The 20,111-nt window shown below is 51.2% G+C and overlaps 3 protein-coding genes across 4 annotated transcripts in view; 1 reads left to right on the top strand and 2 right to left on the bottom strand.

Moving 5' to 3' along the window:
* The window catches only part of GGT1 (gamma-glutamyltransferase 1), a 33,288-nt gene extending 22,122 nt beyond the window's left edge, over nt 1-11,166 (bottom strand). The window contains exons 1-2 of one of the 2 annotated variants that reach the window (XM_053902132.1): nt 11,062-11,166; nt 1,074-1,183 (exon numbers count right to left, since the gene is read on the bottom strand). The gene's annotated coding sequence lies outside the window, so the exon portion shown is untranslated. The remainder of the gene's footprint in view (nt 1-1,073; nt 1,184-11,061) is intronic. The other variant, XM_053902134.1, reaches the window with a different exon arrangement.
* LRRC75B (leucine rich repeat containing 75B) lies at nt 2,557-9,357 on the top strand. Its single transcript, XM_019467113.2, has 4 exons — nt 2,557-2,776; nt 5,388-5,516; nt 6,962-7,077; nt 8,589-9,357. Exons 1-4 carry the CDS (start codon nt 2,600-2,602, stop codon nt 9,112-9,114), a joined length of 948 nt encoding a protein of 315 aa, XP_019322658.2. The 5' UTR covers nt 2,557-2,599; the 3' UTR covers nt 9,115-9,357.
* A 5,883-nt stretch (nt 11,167-17,049) lies between the features above and the next one.
* LOC109277445 (small integral membrane protein 15-like) lies at nt 17,050-19,232 on the bottom strand. Its single transcript, XM_019467108.2, has one exon. It carries the CDS (start codon nt 18,149-18,151, stop codon nt 17,936-17,938), a length of 216 nt encoding a protein of 71 aa, XP_019322653.1. The 5' UTR covers nt 18,152-19,232; the 3' UTR covers nt 17,050-17,935.
* Between the last annotated feature and the right edge of the window lie 879 nt (nt 19,233-20,111).

Genomic DNA, 20,111 nt, shown 5'->3' on the forward strand with positions numbered 1-20,111 from the left:
CCCTGCATCCTTCTTTGGAGCGGCTGCCAAGAGGCTCACTGTCACCTGGCTACTTGCTGAGGTACCATGAACCTTGCCAGTATCTGGTCTTGGACTACCCCACTGGGTGGATAGAGAAGAGCCCTAAAGGTGGGGCAGGTTCAGTTCCAGCCACAGCCCTTCTCCCCTCCCACTGGGTCATCTGGACCTTGGTTCCTTGTCACTCCAGCTGGGCCACCACATGGGGTGGCCAAGAGCTTGGGAAGCCAAAGGTGTGACTGTCACCGCTACTTGTCTCTTGGCAAGCCCCACGTAGGGCCAGGATGCCGCCAGCAGGGCCTGGGGTTCAGCTGTGTCCCTCCCACCTGACTCTCTGGCTCCCCAACTTCCCACCTCACTGGCTGTCCAGGGAGCCCATACAAGTCACTGAAGCTCCATATCAGCCCTAGGTGCTGAGAGGGCAACATCATAGCACCCCCCTACCCACCCACTCAATGGGGTCTCCACAAATACAGGCCTACTGCCCAAGGCAACTCCACAGAGAGAGGCCAGCAGCCTTTACTTAAATATACATGGAGGCCAGTAAGGGGGAATGATGCCCCCCTCTCCTGAGGGCAGAACTCTGTCTCTGGGGCCTCCTGCCCGAATCGGGTTAGGCCAGAAACACTCCCTAAGAGCCAACTCAACCTAACCACCCCCACAGGAGGCAGAGGGAGGCCCATCTAGGGATCCAGGCCCAGTCACCACCTCCCTCTTTTTCTGGGAAAATGTCCTCCAGGAATCTCTCAGCCAAGAACACAGAGGGTGGGGTGGGACATGAGGGGTGGGGCTGGGGGGCAGTTCTCTGCTTTCCACAGGACTCTAACTCTGGGCACCCTCCTGTGCCACTGCCTGGGTTGCCCCCTCTGTGACAACCAAACTCAGCCCTCTCTCTCCCCTGCCCCGTACCCCTGCCCTGGCTCGGCCTTCTCATGTTTGAGGGGACAATGTCCAGGCCTGGCTCAGCCTCTGGAAGGATAAGGTCAGGATTTGGGAGACATCCCAGCTCTGGCTCCAGCCCCAAACGTATAAGAGGAGAGGGAGGGGGTTCTTACCAGGCTGCCAGTCTGGACAAGGGGTCTGAGAGGTCCCTGGAGCAATGAGGCTGCTGCTTAAATCTCTGGCCCCAACACCACCACGTCAGGTCAGCGAAAGCGCCTGGGCTCTGGAGGGAGGCAGGCCAAATGGTCATGCAGGTTTGCCAGGGAGGAAACCTGTGGTGCCAAGGTGGCCCCAGGACAATACTGGCTACAGAGGGGGAGTAGTGGAGGCTGCTGGGTCCAGCTGGCAGACGGCAGAGGAGAAGGGAGCCGAGGATAGAAAAGCCCCAGGACCAGTCCCAATGGGGGAGCCCAAGCAGGCATCAACAGGGGTTGGGGTTCAGTGAATGATCAAGTGACAAGGATACTAAGTTGTCCTCTGTCCTGTATCAGGGGTTCAGCTTCAGGGGACCACAGATCCCAGCACTCTGTCCCCAAACACACTCCTGGGGGGCAATACTTAACCCAAAAGAGAAGTCTGACTCTACCCTCACTTACCATGTGCCCTCAGATGGCCACCCCTCACCCCACGCACACCCCATCTATGCTCACCCCTCCTGAACCTGTGCCCAGGCCCACTGTCCTCACAGGCTGGACACACACTCTTTGCTGTGGGAATTGGGTGTCTAGAGCCCTCCTGCTCCAAATGTCCCCTACCCAGGGAGTGTGAGGGCCCAGAGCTGGGAGGGGAGCCTCCAGGAGGCAGCAGGCCCCCAAGTAGGCCCCTAGAGCTGGCTGGGTCCCTAGCCCAAACCTGATCCATGCAGGAGCCAGGGCTTCCCCTCCTCACACCGCCTCCCCGCCCCTGTCAAGCTGGAAGACTGAAGCCTGGGGCAGATACAGCTGGCCTGCTTCCAGCCTGCCCAGAGCTAGGTTTAGGGGTTTAACCAGGACTCTTCATCCTGTTTGTCTCCCAGGCCTGGGCCAAAGGGAGCCCAGCCTGCTCCACCCAGCCTGCCCAGGCCTCCCCCAGTTAGGCAGGGAGGGGCAGTAAATATTTGTCAATGCAGGAATGTCTACACAGGTGGACAGGTCAGATACTACGATTGTCCAATGGCTGGGAAATTCCAGGAGGCAGGTGATGGCACTGCCTAAGGCTGGCAAGGGAATTCCCCCCCCACCCCCCACCCCACACACACCCCTCCCCGACTCGGAGTCCAGTGCTCTGCACCACCAAAGCAACTGCTCCACAGTCAGCATGGAGGCCACTAGCCAAGCGCCACCTCGCCCGGCCCCTGCTCAGTGCTTCCCCAAACGACTCCAGGCCCAGACGACAGAGCTCCAGAGCCCGGTCTAGCGCGGGCCCGGGACTCCACTGGCCAGACCTCCCAAACCGAGGGTTTGGGAGCTCTGGGGGCCCCAGCAGCAACCCCGCCCTCCTCCTCCGCTGCGGCCCCGCCCGGGCGCGCAACCTCGGACCCTGCGCTCCCCACCCTATGCAGCCCGGGCCGGGCGGGGCGGGGCGGGGCGGGGGATTGGGGCCGGGGGCGGGGCGCCGACGACCGGACTGCCTCCCGCTCCGCGCCGGCAGCGCAGCGGCCATGGGGGCGCGGCTGGGTCGGCGGACCGGACCCGAGGCGGCCTCGGAAGCCGGGGCGGCGGCGGGGTGCGGGCCCGCGCCCTATGAGCGCCGGGTGCGCTGGCTCCGCGAGATCCAGTCCACGCTCCGCGAGCGGCGGCCCGAGCGCGCGCGGCAGCTGCTGCGCCTCCTGCGCCAGGCGAGAGAAGGAGCGGGTCGGCCCGGGGCTGGAGGCCGGGGAGGGGCCAGAGCTGCAGGCTGCGGGCCTGGAAGGGGCCGGGAGGTGCTGCGGAGTTGGCCCCGGGCACGTGAGGCAGGGCTGGCCCCGGACGGGCGCACGGGCCGGGAGGGTTCCGAGGGGAGCATACGACTGGCTGAGGAGGCTGGGAGTCCTGTCTGGGAGAGAGGGCGAGGGAGGGAAAGCAATCGGCTAGAGTGAGGACGAGTGAGGCTCCGGGGGTGGGGTGGGGTGGGGTGGGGTGGTGTGAGCGTGGAAGAGAGGGCCGCGACGGTGTCCACCTTTCTGGGGTTTGAGAGTTCAGTTGTGTGTGTATTGAGGGTGCCCCCAAGCCCGGAGCTAAGAACACAGATTCATGCCTTGGCAGGAAAGGAGTGGCAAGGGGATGGTGGGAGGGGGACGACATCTTGTACTGAGGGGCAATGAATGGGAAGAGGGCAGCTCCCGGCTCTTCCATGGTGGGGGCGGGGGAGGGGGGAAGGAACTGCATAGGACCCTGGAGAGAGGACCTGGGAACTGATAGCCCAGCTGGTCAGCCGTGCAACCTCACCATGACACTATGGCAGCCCAGACAGAGCTACAACTCACATCACCCATCCTAACAGGCAGCTCACACTCATTGAGTACATACACCTGGCATCTGTGCATCACAACACCACATCTGGACAGGGTGAGAGCTGGGCGTGGGCACCCCTGGTCCCACACACACCGGGTACCTGAGCCAGCCTGGGGTGCCCTAGAAGACGTGGGTTCTGGTCCCAGTATCACCACTGGGCAAACCACTTCCCTCTCTGGCCACATCCCCATTTCCCGCAGCAACTGCCACCGCAGCTGCCCTGTACTGCAATCTGAAATTAGCCATGCAGGTGTTTGGCCTGCAGGTGGATGATTAGAGATGGGAAACCGAGGCTTGGAGAACAGTGGTGAGCCTAGAGCCACAGAGCAAATTAGGGGACAGTCAAGACAGAAGCTTCTAGTCTCCCAGCCTCACTCCTTCTGCACTGGGTTTCCTTTCTCTGGGCCCAGTGGGCTGGAAAGGTGGGGCTGGCCCTTTAAGAGGAGCTGTCCAGACCAGCAGAAGGCGGGCTGTGGCTGTAGTCTGGGGCCCTGTCTGGGTCAGCCCAGGCTTACCAGCTAGCCCTCTCTTCTACATCCTCCCTAGCTGGCATTTGTGACTTGAATGATGTTTAAAATGCAAACAGCAAAGCAGCACCAAATCAGCTAGACCATCCAGAGGCACAGATCTTTGGGATGGCATCTGGGCCCTAAAGCACCAGCAGGACATTTTTTTTTTTTTTTTTTTTTTTTTAACTTGGGAAACCAGCTAAATTGCCCCCTTGTGTCTCAGGTCAGGATTCCTGGCCCAGGGGTCTGCCCCATAATCCACAGGGACTCTGCAGTCATGGCATTCCCACGTGGCCTAGAATCCTGTGCACAGGGGGCTTGTGCACAGAACCTGCCCCTCTGGCTTGAGGAGGGCCCCAGGGTCTGAAGGCCCCTCCTGGCTATGCCTGCCCCATCGGCTTGTCAGTATGGATGCTTTGAAAAGATGTTCAGGGACTCACCAGGCCTATGGGAATAACAAGAAGAGAAGCCCAAGGACTGAAGGCAGGAATGCATAGGTAGACCAGGGGCCCAATGGTGAGGTCTCTATGAGAGATGGGAGACGTGGAACCTGGACAAGGAGGCTGGTGGGTTGGGGAGGGTGGGAATGCCAAGCTGTGCATGAGTCTCTAATGTCATACAACATCAAGAGAATTTGGTCTCCACCAAAGGGGTTAAGGGTCAAGCTTAGGGGTGTGTTCATGGATCTGGCTCTGGCAGCTCAAGGGTGGGACTAGACAGGTGTTGGGAGGCCAAGGGGCCCAGGAGGAGGCTGTTAGGGAGAGAGGCCTGCACCTCTTCGAGCAGTGGGGAGGGAGAGCTAGGCAGAGAGGGGTGAGGGAAGAGGGTGGGGTGGTTCTGGGCTCCTGCCCAAGCACTGGGGAGATGGGGATGGTGACGCCCTTTACTGAGCTGGGTCATATGAGGCAAGGCCAGCTTCAGGGCAGGAGATGAACACACCCAATCTAAGCTGCCTTTGGGACATCTGACTGAGCTGAAAGAGAGGTCCATTCCCACAAAAGGATCTGGACCTGTCAGCAAACATTTGTTGTGGCCACAACTCAGGAGAGCTTGGAAATAGGTAGAAGAGGCAAAGGGCCCAAAGAGAATGCTGGAGGACAGCAGCATTTGGGGGTCATCAGAGGATCCCCCAAAGAACCCTCCAGACAAGCCCAACCCCAGAGGAGGTAGGTGTCACAGTACCATGTTTCGCCTCCAGGGAACCAGTCTAAGGGTTTTGGAACCTACTTATCACCTCCCTGAAGCCCTGGATGTACTGGCACTCTCCCCATCCAAAGGGTCCACGTGTTCCTGGACAGTTGGGTCATCGCTACCTGGGAAGAGACTCCAGCAAGCCTCAGGGAAGGAGACAGACAGAGGGGAATCAATGTGAGAGGCTAGCTTGGATGGGGGCCTGGAAAAGGAGAGCCCAACTTCTGGCTCACTCAATTCTCCTCACCACTCACAGGACCTGGGCCTTGAGGGGACCCTCCTCACCGACATCCTCTATAGGAATGTGGCCTTCCTCAATCTGGTGGACCCTATCTCCCATGACCTGCTCGTGAACCTGGCCCGTGACCTGCAGTGCCCCAAGACGGTGAGGCCAGTAGGCATGGACCTCAGGCTGGGCCGTGTGGCTGACAGGGGCCAGGAATGCCCAGGGCTGGGGGCTAGGAGCCTCGGTCCTCAACTGGCTTGCTTTGAGGCCTTAACCAGGTCAATGTCCCTCTCTGGGACCTGATGGCAGTTTCAGTGTATTAGGCTGGCAAGCAGCTGGAACACAGGTGAGCTATGCTTTCCTACACCTGAAAAGCTGTGTGTTGCATAGGCCTGCTTCCTGAGTGGCAGCACTGTGTGCCAGGACCAGGGACCCGGGCAGGAAGTCTTACGGGGATGCTGTGGGACATAGAATGTTCTGACAAATCCACTGATGGAATCAAACTCCAAGCCTCTGCATTCCTGGGGCCAGAAGAGAGCCACCATAGGCTGGAACCCCTGTCCACATGTCCCCATCCTGTATGGATACACTTGGGGATGAATGCTCACTGCTTCCCATAGCAGTGTGAACCATAAGCAAATCCTTCCTCATGTTGAATTGGTGTCTGCCACCGGCAGCCTCCATCACCCCTCCTCCCATGCCACCACATCTGCTCCCAACCCCACTCTACATCCTGCCACAAGCACTGAAGGTCCTGCGCTCCTGACACAGCCACCAGCCCCCATCCCTTAGGCCCAGTGAATCCCTGTGCAAAACAAGAGTGCCCACTATGGGCCCTGCCAGCTCTGAACTCCTACATCTATATGCAGGCATCACCAAGGATTCTGAGACTAGCCTAGGGCTATCATAGTGACTGCCAGGGCTTGCTGCCACTGTGTGTACGCTCTGTTAACAGAGGGACAGGATAAAGAATGTGCTGGGTAGTGGAGCGTGCTCAGTGCCAGCTTTGTGGAAAGCAGAGCATCCCTGTTTTTCCACCCCAAGCTAGGTCTCTACGAGGGCCCACTCAGGACCAGAAGAGAGCCAGGTGGTGGTGATGTAACACATTGACCCTCCCAGCCCTGGCAGCCAGACCCAGGCCCCACGGGCACGGTCTAGTTTTGGAGAGTGAGAGGAAGAAGAGCATGCTGACCTGGCTTGTTCCTATTCCCTGGGGGTGGCGTCAGTGGAGCAGGGCTCCCTGGAGGGGTCTGGTCCTGCCTCCCCCTGTGGCGAGTCCCCCCGGAGCGCTGAGGGTGGGCAGGGAGCCGGCTGATAGCCCGAGACACTCGCCTTGGGCCTGAGGACAGGGAACAAGGCCCCATTGTCTAGGCATCCTCCCGCCGGGCACTGCGGGCCTCAGACCAGCCTGTCCAGCTCCCAATGGGCAGCCTCCCCTGGCTCTGTGCCAGGCCACAGCCAGGGTGGGGGGTGGGAGGGGGAGGCTAGTGGGCAGCTCAGTGATCCATGATGAATCATGTGCCGGAGCACACACTTGGATCCCAAAGGCCCAGAGGGGCATGGGAGGGGCTTGGCCTCATCCTGACAACACTGCCTCCTTACAGGACTATGAGCTCTGGAAGTCCTCGGACAAGATCTGCCGACAGCTCATCTACCACCTCACCCCTCACTCCAAGCGGCAGCGAGGATCCAGCCTGCTCCAGAGGAAGACCCAGAGCTGGTAAGGGGAACCCAGCCACAGCCCTGCCTTGTGGCCCCTTAGGGTCCCTTCCTAGGCTGACATGGAGAAGCAGCTCAGCAAGAGGCTGGTGCCTGAAACCCCACCTTGTGACCCCCTCACCCTTGTCTGCATCACAGCTGTGGAATGCCCCCAAGCCAAACTGCACCCTCTGTGTGACCTGCCTCCTGCTTTTCGCTCACCTCTCAATCCCTGGCCTATCACAGGGCCTGGACCATACCCGGACCAAGATAACCCCAGCAGGCGTAGCAGGCGTCAGCTGAATCCTCACACAGGCTGTGAGGGAGGCAGATTCTGGGTCATGATTCCCATTTTATAGGGAAGGAAACTGAGGTTGGGAGAGGCAAAATGGCTTGCCTGAGGCCACACTCTGCCCTCATGTTCCTACAGCTCTTTGAAAAGCCTTTGCCAGGCAGCCTGAAGCCGAGGCCTCCGCAGTGAGCCTAGTAGCCTGCTCTGCCATGGGGTCCCCTTCCCAGTCACTCCATCACCATTTTGTGGCCAGACTCAGCCTAGTTACCTGCTGCGGACATCCAGGTTGAGGGACCTAGAACCACAGCGCTGGTGCTCTCCCCTGCTTGCTCCCTGCCGCACCTCTGCCACCCTTCCCCTCCTTGAGCCTGGTGGTCCATGATGAGCCCAGAGCCCATGAGGTTGTTTCCTGCCGTGGTGGTTAAGGGCCCTGAAGGTGATCCCACTACCCATCTGCCTAGTGGTCCATGTTCAAATGACAGGAGAGACCTAGAGGGAGGTTCGAGGGGCGGTGGAGGACCCTCCTCAGTCTCTAAATTTCTTTTCTAGCTTAGAACACAGGGAACCCTTCACCGCCCTTCACCTTCCACCTGCCCACCCCCACACCTCCCAACACCTCCCCTCTTTCTACCCTGGGCCTGTCCCCTCTCTAGCCCTCAAGACTCGGGGGACAGACGGATACCCTATCACCCTCATAGGAATGTCTATCTTTACCCCTCTAAGGATTGACCTTAGAGGAGGCGTGGGAAAAAAGGTGAGGGCAGGAGTCAGAGCACCTTAATTTGAAGACCCGGTACCCTCTTAGTGGTGTGCGAGCATAGAAGAGTCCTATCACCTCTATGAGCATCATTTGCTCCTCTGCAGAATGGGATAATCATTCTTACTCAACTAGGTTGGCATAAAAATAAGTGAGATAATAGGTACAACAGGTGTGGTGATGCAGGCACACAGGAGGTTTTTATAATAATAATAGCTCATGGAACCTTAACACGTATATTTATTCCTCACAACAGCCAGGCCCTCTTGTCACCAAAGGAGAGACTGAGGCTCAGAGTGGTTCCAAGAATTGCCCATGGCCATCCACGTAGAAAGTAGCAGTTTGATCCCAGCTTGGCCTGATTGTAGGGCCCAGGCCCCGCCACCACTGAGGGCTGCCCCAATGGGTCATTGTCTACAGCCAGTAGGGACCTGCCAAGGCCATGGCCTTGCTCAGTCCATCTTTGCCTGCAACCTTTCCACAGCCTCAAGAGCAGCCTCCAGGTGACTCAGCTGGCTGGGGAGACCGTGAACCTGTCGGGGATTCCACTGTCAGCGCGGGATGTGCTGCACATTGTGCGCTACCTGGGAAACCAGGGAGCCGGGCTCACGGTGCTGGACCTGAGCTTCACGGGGCTCAGTGATGAGCTTCTGCGCCTGCTGCTACCCAGCCTCTGGACGCTGCCCCGCCTCACCCAGCTCCTGCTCAACGGCAACAGGCTGACGAGGGCCACTGCCCGTGAGCTCACTGAGGCCGTCAAGGACTCCACCAAGTTCCCCGCGCTGGCCTGGGTAGACCTGGGCAACAATGTGGACGTGGCCTCCTTGCCCCAGCCCCTGCTGGTCGGCCTACGCCGGCGGCTGAGCCAGCGCACCTCACTCCCCACCATCTATGAGGGCCTGGACCTTGAGCCTGAGGGTAGTGAGGCCAGGGCCACCTCTGCTGCCTCCACCTGGGGCTCTGCAGCTGCCGAGCCAGGGTCGGAGCCCCAGGCCTGCTGCACGAGGTGACCTGCCACCACCCTGGCTGCTGCTACCTGACTGCCAGTGGCACATGGGATGGGGGATGATGGAGGCCTTCTAGGTCCCCAGAAATCCAGTGTAAATACTCAGCCTGGGATTAAGGGGATGGAAGGAGAATGGGTTCACTAGAGGCTAGATGGTCAGCCCAGGATGGAGTCTCAGACTTCCCTCAGCAGGAGGGCCCAGAACCTGCTGTGCTGATCCCACAGTAAACAGTGATGTCCCCCTCTGCCTCAGCCTTTCTGCACCATGGACCTCAGGGCCACTGAGCGCCAGCTTGCTTCTGGGGTGGGGAAAGGGGTGGCCAAAGACTCAGGGACACTGCACACCTGAAAGGGAGGGACCAAGCTCTCACTGACTTACCCCAGGTATTACTCCCTGAGAAGACACCAAGGTGTAAGGGTCAGGTCCATCTGTGGTCTGGGGAGTTAGGGGAGGCCTCCAGGGACCTCGCCTTCACATCTGGGTGGGGCTTGGAGAAGAGCAGTTGGGAGGGCACAGAGGGGCAAAGCTCAGAATGGAGCCCCACAGCAATCTTGGGCCTGAGCCCAGGATGCTGACCTCCCCACCAGGGAGGGCCCCTTGGGCTGAGGACAAGACTGTGCTGACAGGAGGCAAGGTTCATCTCCCACAGATGGACAAGTGCTGCCCACCACCCCTAGGACCCACCGCCCCCCCCCCCCCCCAGGCTCCCTGTGCTGAGTCAGTGGGGAATTCCATGGGGTTAGGAGATACCTTAGACCAGAGACAAAGGGCTTGTGTGTTCCCTCCAGGCCCTGGAGGCCCGTGTGCACAGTCCTCCCCTCTGGGGGACTCCAAGAAAGCATGCAGGACGTGGGGGTGGGTACATCCAGCAGCAGGGGACTTGGGGTGGAGCATTCCGAGGGCTTCCCAGGGGTAGTCTGCTCCCAGAAAGGGGCTATCTTCCCTCCCCACAAGCACCATCAGGGCAGGCTCTGGATCAGAAGCCTAAAGCCATGGTCAGCCTCACAGCCTTGTACGGAGAGCTGAGTACAGCCCAACTAGGAGTTGGACAGGGCAAAGACAAGGAAGGAATTTGAACATGTCTGGGGGGGAAACTGAGGCCCAGAGTGGGGAAGACAGCAGCCTAAGTCTCCCATGCAGAGCCAGGTCAGGTCTGGGGCAGTGGGGATCCTCACAGATGAGGAGAGACCTGGAGGCAAAGAAAAGCCCTCTGGGCCAAAGAGAAGGTAGGACTCTCCCGGGCCCACCAGCTAACCCTCCTCCGCAGTGGGGCCCACAGGGGACCATGAGTCAGCACGGATTCCAGGCTGGCTAGATATGCAACAGCCCCTTGAGTGAGAAAGGAGATGACCAAGAAGGGTGAAGACAGGGAGGTGCTGAGTTCCAGGACCAGGAAGGAGGTGGGGAGGAAAAGGAGCTCCCTCTCTACCGCTGCCTGCCCACCCCAAGGGCAGGCCCCTGCCAGTCTGGCTGCTTTTGGAGAAACCTTTATCCGGAGGTGGTGGGAAGGGTGTGGAGAACACCAGGTTCAGCCCAGCTCTGCTCCTGACTTACTGTTGGGACCTGGCCAGGGCCTCCTCTCTCCCTGCCTTGGGTAAATAGGACTGCCTGTCCATAGTACCTTCCAGCTCTCAACCCTCCAGCCTGGGGTCCTGGCCCTGTCAGTCCTCCTTGTTTTAAAGACACGGGCTTGCCCATTGTGCTCTTACTCTGGAACAGGGGGCTCAGGCTCCCCAGAGCAAGGCAAAGTGGGGTGGGAGATGAAAGGGGCCAGCTTGGAGAAGGATAGGGAAGCCAGCCTTGCACTGGGCAGGCTTGTAAGTCCGTCACAGGCAGGCAGCAGTGTTCTCCTGTGACTCCTTGCTGGAGAAATGCCAAGCTCTCTGGCCCTCCTGCCCTCCTGCCCTCCTCACTCCCTGCCCACCACTGGCCCAAATCCAGCCCACAAACCTTGAACGTTGCCGCTGGGAGAGACTCCTACCGGGATGGTGTGAGGACCTGAGTCGGGTGTCACTAGGCGAGCTCTGGGAGAATTCAGGCAGCGGCAGCTGGTCTCAATCTCCCCGCCTCTCAGACGGAGGCACGCAATGCAATAGCTGAGCTAGAGCACAAAACAGCTCAAGAGAAGAGGGTTGGCTTTGTTGCCAGGCAGGTATCCACAACCCCTTCACGTGCCCTCATGTCAGGGCCTCACAGCCACCAGTGAGGCTACTCTACAGGCAGGTACACTCCAAGAGGAGGGGGCTTGTGCCTCTCAAAGCTTGGTGGGCAGAGAGGACATGCCAGGTGGGCTCCAGCCCGAGTTCCAGACCCAAGAGGAAGCAGGTAGGCCTTGCCCAGCCCCAGTCTTGGAGGCAGACAGACTCAGCCTGGTTCTGGCTCTGTCACCCACTGGTGGTATCCTCTCAGGGTCCGTTCCTTCATCTTGGGAACCAGGTATATCAAGTCTCCCCTTGCCCTGTCGGAGAGAGCATGATATAAGGTTTGGAAAGTGCCTGCTACCTGGGGGGCACAGGGCAGGCACTCTTCAGCATCAGTGGGGCCTCCACCCAGGGCTCTCAGAATGGAAATGGCAGGAGCCCAAACCTTTGGGACTAAAGCCAAAGCCATGCATTTATTTGGAGGGCACTTCTGTAGCCTTTCTGTTGGCAAAGTATTGTTCTGATGGCTTTACGTTTCGTTAATGCTCTTCATACTTATGAGTGAGTAAACTGATACAGGGACAGGTTAAGTGATCTGTCCAAAGTCAAAGAGCTAGAAACCGGAGGAGCCGGGATGTGAGGGGGAGGCCCACATTGTCTGTGATGCTACCCCCTGCCTGATGCTGCCTATCCCACAGCCAGCCTGGGGGCTGAGGATTCACTGGAACTCTTGAGCAAGCCTCTGCCAAAGACACCATTCGATACAGGAGACCATCACAGCGCTCTGATGGCAGACGTCCTGCTGCGGGAGGGACCCTCAGCCACATTGCCCCTAAAGCAGGACCAATCAGGACCTCCCTGGGCCTGTTGCCTCCTATACAAAATTGAGGAGTGGGGAGGGGAACAGTGAGGATCCAGGCTTTGCCCTCTTCCAGGATTGAAAGGGACAAATGGGGAGTGGGTTCAGAAGTACTCATCAGACCAAGTGAAGCCCAGCCTCATACTCAGGGGTGCGGGATCCATGCCCACATCAGACAGTCTGGGACAACTCCAGCTGCCTTCACCTCTCTGGGCATCAGCCTCCTCAAACCTAAACCTGCCTTGCCAGGATGTTAAGAGAATCAAAAGGAAACATGTAGAAAAGATACCTGTGCAGGGCTTGAACTCAAAAACTATGAGATCATGACCTGAGCTGAAATCAAGAGTTGGACGCTTAACTGACTGAGCCACCAGGCACATCTTCAATTTTTTTTAATGTTTATTTTTGAAAGAGACAGAGTGCAAGTGGGGAAGGGCAGAGAGAGAGGGAAACACAGAACCTGAAGCAGGCTCCAAGCTCTGAGCTGTCAGCACAGAGCCCGACATAGGGCTCGAACTGGACCACGAGATCAGGACCTGAGCTGAAGTCGGACGTCCAACCGACTGAGCCACCCAGGCGCCCCTTAATTTTTAAAAATTGTATCATTTTTGGAGCACCTGGGTGGCTCAGTCGGTTAAGTGTCCGGCTCTTGATGTCAGCTCAGGTCATGATCTCATTGTTTGTGAGTTCAAGCCCTGCATCCGGCAAGGCACTAACAGTGAGGAGCTTGCTTGGGATTCTCTCTTTCCCTCTCTCCCTGCCCCTTCCCCACTCTCCCTCTCTCAAAATGAATAAACTTAAAAAAAAATTAAAAATAAAAAATAAATTGTATCATTTTTAAAAATGATTCTTCATTGTAGTACCATTGAAATATAATAGACATAACAAATGTTACAATTTAAAGTGTACACTATAGTATATTTTGACTTCATGAAACCACCACCACAATCAAGACAGTAAAGATATCTGTCATTTCCAAAAGTTTCCTTGCCCCTTGGTAATGTATCCCTCCTGCCCCTCCTTGTCCACCCCCTTCCCTAAGCAGGGGGGGCCTTGATCTGCTTGATGTCCTTTCACATTAGTTTGCATTTTCTAGAGTTTTTTTTTTTTAAGTTTATGTATTCTTTTTTAAATTTTTTTTCAACGTTTTTTATTTATTTTTGGGACAGAGAGAGACAGAGCATGAACGGGGGAGGGGCAGAGAGAGAGGGAGACACAGAATCGGAAACAGGCTCCAGGCTCCGAGCCATCAGCCCAGAGCCTGACGCGGGGCTCGAACTCACGGACCGCGAGATCGTGACCTGGCTGAAGTCGGACGCTTAACCGACTACGCCACCCAGGCGCCCCTAAGTTTATGTATTCTTTTAGTAATCTCTACACCCAACATGGGGCTCGAACTCATGACCGTGAGATCAAAAGTCGACTGCCTTTCCAACTGAGCCAGGTACCCCTACAGTTTTAGATATATGGAAGAATATGGGGTGTATTCTTTTATATGACTTCTTTCACTCAGCATAATTATTTTGAGACTTCCATGATGTTGCCTACATCAGTAGTTCCTCTTAATTGTTGAGTAGTATTTTACTGGATGCACATACCACCATTCATTCCCCTGTCGATGGATATTTGGGCTTCCAGTTTTTAGCTCTAACAAATGAAGCTGCTATGAATATTCATGTACAAGGTTTTGCATGAACATATATTTCCTTTTCTCTTGTGTAGTGGTATCTCAGTGTGGTTTTCTTTTCTTGTAATATGATTGCCTGCCTGGTTTTCCTTATTAGGGTAATGTTGGTACCCTGCTCATAGAATGAGTTGAGAAACTATTCCCTTCTCTACTTTTTTAGGAAGAGTTTGTGGAGAATTGATATTATTTCTTTCTTACATATTTGGTAGAATTCCTCAGTGAAGGGACATGGGCCTGAGGTTTTTTTGTAGAAGGTTTCCAGTTACAATACCAGTTTCCTTAACCGAAATAGGACTATTCAAATTAGTTACATCTTGAGTAAGCATTAGTATGTTGGGTCTTTTAAGGAATTTGTCCATTTCATCCAAGTTGTTAAATTTGTTGGCATAAAACTTTTCATAATATTTCCTTTCAGTATCTGTGGAATCTGCAGTAGTCACCTCTCTCATTCCTGAGATTGGTAAATGTTTATTTTTGAGAGACAGAGAGAGACAGAGCACAAGCAGGGGAGGGGGGCAGAGAGAGAGGCACAGAATCTGAAGCAGGCTCCAGGCTCTGAGCTGTCAGCACAGGGCCCGATGCAGGACTCGAACTCACGAACCACGAGATCATGACCTGAGCTGAAGTCAGACGCTTAACCGACTGAGCCACCCAGGCGCCCCCATGTCTTTTTGTTGTTATTGTTTTTCTTTCCTAATCAGTCTGGCTACAGGTTTATCAATTTTATTGATCTTGTTAAAGAATCATCTTTTGGTTACATTGATTTTTCTCTATGGTTTTTTTGTTTTCTATTTCACTGACATCCATTTTGATCTTTATTTCCTTTCTTATGCTTCCTTTAGATTTTATTGGCTTTTCTTTTTCTAGATTCTTAAATGAATCTTCTTGTCTGGTGTTAATATAGCTATGATAATTGATCTGAGACCTTTTTTAAAAATGTTTTATTTATTTATTTTTCTGAGAGAGAGAGAGAGAGAGAGAGAGCAAGTGGAGAGGGGCATAGAGAGGGGACAGAAGATCCAAAGCAGGCTCTGCATGACAGCAGCAAGCCCGATATGGGCTTGAACCCTTGAACCATGAGATCGTGACCCAAACTGAAATCGGACATTCAACCGAGGCACCCAGATGCCCTCTTTTTTTCTAATACAGATATTTAATGCTATAAATCACACCCCTCCCCCTGCCACCAAGTTCTGTTTTTGTGGCATCCCACAATTTCTGATATGTTCAGTGTTTCCATTTAAAAATCAGTTCAAAATACTAATTTCTCTTTTGGTTTCTTCTTTGATCCATGGTTGTGTGTTATTTTGTTTTCAAATATTTAGAGATTTTTCCAAGGATCTTTCTGTTAATGATTTCTAACTTAATTTCGTTGTGGTCAGACAATGTAGTTAGCATGGTTTTGAAGCCTTTTGAATTCTGGTAAATGTTCTGTGTGCACTTGAGAAGAATGCGCACTTGAGAATTCTGCTTTTGTTGGGTGGTTCTATTAAGTGTTAATCAGTGGGTGATTAACCCAACAGTGGTGTTGGGTGGCTCAGTGGGTTAAGCTTCCGACTCTTGATATTGGCTGGGGTCATGGTCTTGCAGTCGTGGGATTGAGCCCCAAATCAGGCTCTGAGCTGAGTGTGGGATTCTCTCTCCCTCTCTCTCGCCCCTCCCTCATTCATACTCTCTCCTCAAAATAAATAAAAGAAACATTTAAAAAATTAAAAAATAAACATTAATCAAAATCAAGTTGACTACTATATCCTTGCTGGTTTACTGTCTACTTCAGCTATCAACTATTGAGAGGGGAATTGAAACCCCTGACTGTAATTGTATGTGTCTATTTCTTGTTGAACTTTTTGCATCATGTATTTTGAAGCTTTATTAGGTGCATAAATGTTTAAGATTATTATGGTTCCTTGACTAACTGACCTTATTATCATTGTGAAATAACCATTATCCCCCATATTTCTTGCTTTGAAACCAATTTGTCTAATATTAATATAGATATAGCTACTCCAGCTTTCCTTTGATTAGTTATTAGAAAGGGTATTATCTTTTCCCATCCTTTTACTTTTAACCATTTGTGTCTTTATATTTAAAGCGTGTTTCAAAAAAAAAAAATAAATAAAGTGTGTTTCTTACAGGTACATGCAATTGGGTCTTGCTTTTTAAAATTGTTTATTTTTTTATATACATATATTTTTATTTTATTTTTATTTGTTAGAGAGAGAGAGCATGAGCTGGGGAGAGAGAGAAAGAGAGAGACTCTTAAGCAGGTTGCATGCTCAGTGCAGAGTCTGACCCAGGGCTTGACCCCATGACCCTGGGAATCATGACCTGAGCTGAAATCAAGAGTCAGACACTCAACCAACTGAGCCACACAGGCATCCTGGGTACTGCTATTTTAAATCAAATCTGACAATCTCTGCTTTTAAATGGGAATGTTTATACCATTTACATTTAATGTGATTACTAAATGTGATTACTAATTACATTTAATGTGATTATTGATATGGTTAGTGTGGTAATTGATAGGCCATTATTTTTTTCCCTTTATGAAAAAGTATCAAATTAATTTCAATATCTAGTTTTATTTTTTTATTTAAAAAAATTTTTTTTAACGTTTATTTATTTTTTTTGAGACAGAGAGAGACAGCATGAACGGGGGAGGGGCAGAGAGAGAGGGAGACACAGAATCGGAAACAGGCTCCAGGCTCTGAGCCCTCAGCCCAGAGCCCGACGCGGGGCTCGAACTCACGGACCGCGAGATCGTGACCTGAGCCGAAGTTGGACGCTTAACCGACTGAGCCACCCAGGCGCCCCTCTAGTTTTATTTTTAAATTAAAGCTGTTGGACAATTTTTTTGTAGCTTATAATTCATTATCAGAGGTGAGGAAAATGTGAATAAGCTATTATATACTGACAGCAAATAAAATTCTTAGACTATGCACTTATAAAAGCCACGTGTAATAGTAAAAGTTCCAGTTATACTAGTTACCTGAAGGAAATATTCTTTAGCTCTTTATTGCTAATTTTAACACATTCTCATTTTGACATAATTTACCTTCTTCACCCAATTACTAGTATGATGAACAAAGTTTTTCCAAACGTTAAACCTTTCTTTACCACTTATGAAATATGACTTATTACTTTTTAAGACTTCCATACAAGAAATTTGAAATTTTAATTTTTACCATGAATCTATTGGATCAAAAAGTATAGAACATCACTACTAAATAAGGTAAGACAAAGAATAGAATAAAAAACACAAAAGTGGCATTTATTTAATCAGCAAATTATCTGATAAGACATTTTAACTACTTCACATTTCTACTTAGCACAAGAAAGAATAAACTGGTTCCAAGGTACCACAAGGTTTGGCATTTTTACTGCAAGCATTTAAGTCATAGTGTTATTCTACTCAACAAGACATCTCTAAGAAAATGGCAGTGTTCATAAGTACAAACATGGTTATATCTGGTAGGTGGTATTCTTCATAGTCAATATGAGAATTCTTTATAAAATTAGATTTTAAGAAATGCAGAATATCTGATAATTATCTCAAAGGCTAAAATGAGAAAAATGCAGAACACAGAAATAGTCATTGGTTAATATTTGGCTTTGAAAAAGCCAGAAATGATTCTATTCCAAGAAATAAGCGATAATGATAAAAGATATAATAATTAATATACTATATGTCTTAAAAGGCTTAAAAGCCAAAGCACACTTTCTACATCAGGATAATTCTGATTTTTAAGTCCTTAATTTCCTTCGTCCACAACAGGACCCTGTTCTAAGCCATTATTTGAATAGAGTTCATAATGTAGGGTCATTATTTTCCACAGGATGCTTTCATTACAGTACATAAACTGCAAAATGGCAAATGACTAAGTCAGTTATAAAGAATTTATAGCATAATAAATGCCAATTTACAATAACCATCAACAGACTTCTACACCAAAGCCTAAAAGTTGCTGCAGTAGAAGTCATAACTAACATGATTCTTCCATGTGCTCAGACTTTACTACAAATTACTGTCATGAAAAACAGAAAAGACACCTCAGTGGGTCCTTCCAAAACTGCATAATTTTCCAAACGATTTACCTCTGGTTGTACAGCCTGTTCATTCCTTAAGTGCTTATGCAGTTATTTAGCTTTTGCAATATTTTCTTGACATTTTTGTTCCTTCTTTTGGTCCTTTTCCCTGGCCTCAATCATCTTGACCATTTTCTGGGACACTATGGCATTTACTAGAAACAATGGTGTAACGGCCAAAATAACTGTTGTAAGGAAGCCATACGGGTCTTTTGCAGCCCAATCCACAACATACTCAGCCCAGGCCTTTATATCAACCATCTTCATAGTTTTTGTTTGTTTGTTTGTTTTAAGTTTATTTCTTTATGTTGAGAGAGAGAATGCGCACAAGCAGGGGAGGAGCAGGGAGAGAGGGAGAGAGAGAATCTCAAGCAGCTTCCATGCTTAGATTTCCAACCCATGAACCTTGAGATCATGACCTGAGCTGAAATCAAAAGTCAGATGTTTAACCTACTGAGACACCCAGGTGCCCCAACCATCTTTGTAAAGGTCTTGTGCTTGAGCAGTGATCTCCAACTTTGAGATTATTAGTGAGCTAATTTCAATTTCAGATGACCCTTGCTTGTCTTCTTTACCTCTACCATACACTTGTGAGACAAGGTTTAAGTCCTGTATCTTCTTCCTTCTGTAAAGGGTCCACCAGCCTTAATCTCCAAATGCACGCAGCTCCAAATGGTATTTCACCACCATCAGCATGTCTCCTCCATCCTTGTTTTTCCCCTTGCTCATTCATCCTTCCCTACCGGCCCCACCAGCCTCGGGGGCCAAGTTCACCTGCCCCCCAGCCTCTACCACACCTTGGTCCACCCACACCATGGCTGCCTCTTCAGGGGACAGGGCAAAACCACTGTGGTGGCTGCCACCAGCCTCCCCTACATCACAGCCAGGACCATGGGCTCAGAACCCTCAGTAGGCCATTACTGATGGCCTATCATCTTGCTATTTATTTTCTATTTGTCCCATCTGTTCTTTTTTCCTCACTTCCTCTTTTTCTGGCTTTTTTAAAAGAATACTTATGAATCCATCATAAATCTCTACTGGCTTAAATCTTTTATTTTTTAAGTTTATTTATTTTGAGATCGAGCGCACATGCACGTGAATGGGGGAGGGGTAGAGAGAGAGGGAGAGAGAATCCCCAGCAGGCTCTGGGCTGAGAGTGGGGCTTGAGCTCACAAACCATGAGATCATGACATGAGCCAAAATCAAGAGTCAGAATGCTTAACGGACTGAGGCACCCAGGCGCCCCTCTGTTTTTTGGTTTTTTTGTTTTTGTTTTTTATTGAGGTAACATTCACATAAAATAAAATTAACCATTTTAACCATTGACCTGAGCCCAAATCAAGAGTCAGAGTGCTTAACGGACTGAGCCACCCAGGCATCCCTCTTTTTTTTTTTTTTTTTTTTATTGAGGTAACATTCACATAAAATAAAATTAACCATTTTAACCATTTTTTTTAAATTTTATTTTTAAGTAATCTCTACACCCAACATGGGGCTCAAACTCACAACCCCAAGATAAAGAGTTGCATGCTCTACCAACTGAGCCAGTCAGGTGCCCCACCATCTTAAAGTGTACAATTCAGTGACTTATAGTACATTCTCCATGTTGTGAAACCATCATCACTAATTGCAGAATGTTTTCATTACCCCCCAAAAGAAACCCCATAGCCATTAAGCAAGCACTCCCTATTCTCCCTTCCCCAGTCTCTGGCACCACTAATCTGCTTTGTCTCTATGAATTTGCCTATTCCGGACTGAATTTCATATATATGAAATCATACATGGCCTTTTTTGCCTGGCTTCTTTCACTCAGCATGTTTGCAAAATGCATCCATGTTGTAGCATGTATGAGTAATTCATTTCTTTTTATGGTTAAATAATATTCCATTGTATGGATGTACCATTTTGTTTATCTGTTCATCAGCTGATGGACATTTGAGTGTTGTTTTCAGAGTTGCTTGAAGTTTATATTATATATCTTTAAATTATCAGTGCACCTTCAAGTAATATACCACTTCTAATATACAAAATCTTACAATAGTATGCTTTCCTTTCTCCCCTCTTGGCCTTTTTGCCAATATTGTCATGAATTTTACTTTTACATATGTTACAAACCCCATAACACAATCTTTACTCCTTTGTGTAGATACAGATTTCCACCTGGTATAATTTTCCTAATGCCCAAAGGATGTCCTTTAACATTTTGTATAGTAGGTCTCCTCGTGAT

Source organism: Panthera pardus, unplaced genomic scaffold (genome assembly GCF_024362965.1).
Source record: "Panthera pardus isolate Hobbes unplaced genomic scaffold, ASM2436296v1 HiC_scaffold_15, whole genome shotgun sequence".
Lineage (NCBI taxonomy): Eukaryota > Metazoa > Chordata > Mammalia > Carnivora > Felidae > Panthera > Panthera pardus.

What these genes read in the sequence shown, in the direction of transcription:
- LRRC75B (XM_019467113.2), top strand. Translation starts at nt 2,600, where the DNA reads ATGGGGGCGCGGCTGGGTCGGCGGACCGGACCCGAGGCGGCCTCGGAA. An exon ending in TGCTGCGCCTCCTGCGCCAG is followed by an intron (nt 2,777 to 5,387) that starts GCGAGAGAAGGA and finishes CACCACTCACAG; the next exon opens with GACCTGGGCCTTGAGGGGAC. An exon ending in ACCTGCAGTGCCCCAAGACG is followed by an intron (nt 5,517 to 6,961) that starts GTGAGGCCAGTA and finishes GCCTCCTTACAG; the next exon opens with GACTATGAGCTCTGGAAGTC.
- LOC109277445 (XM_019467108.2), bottom strand. Translation starts at nt 18,151, where the DNA reads ATGAAGATGGTTGATATAAAGGCCTGGGCTGAGTATGTTGTGGATTGG.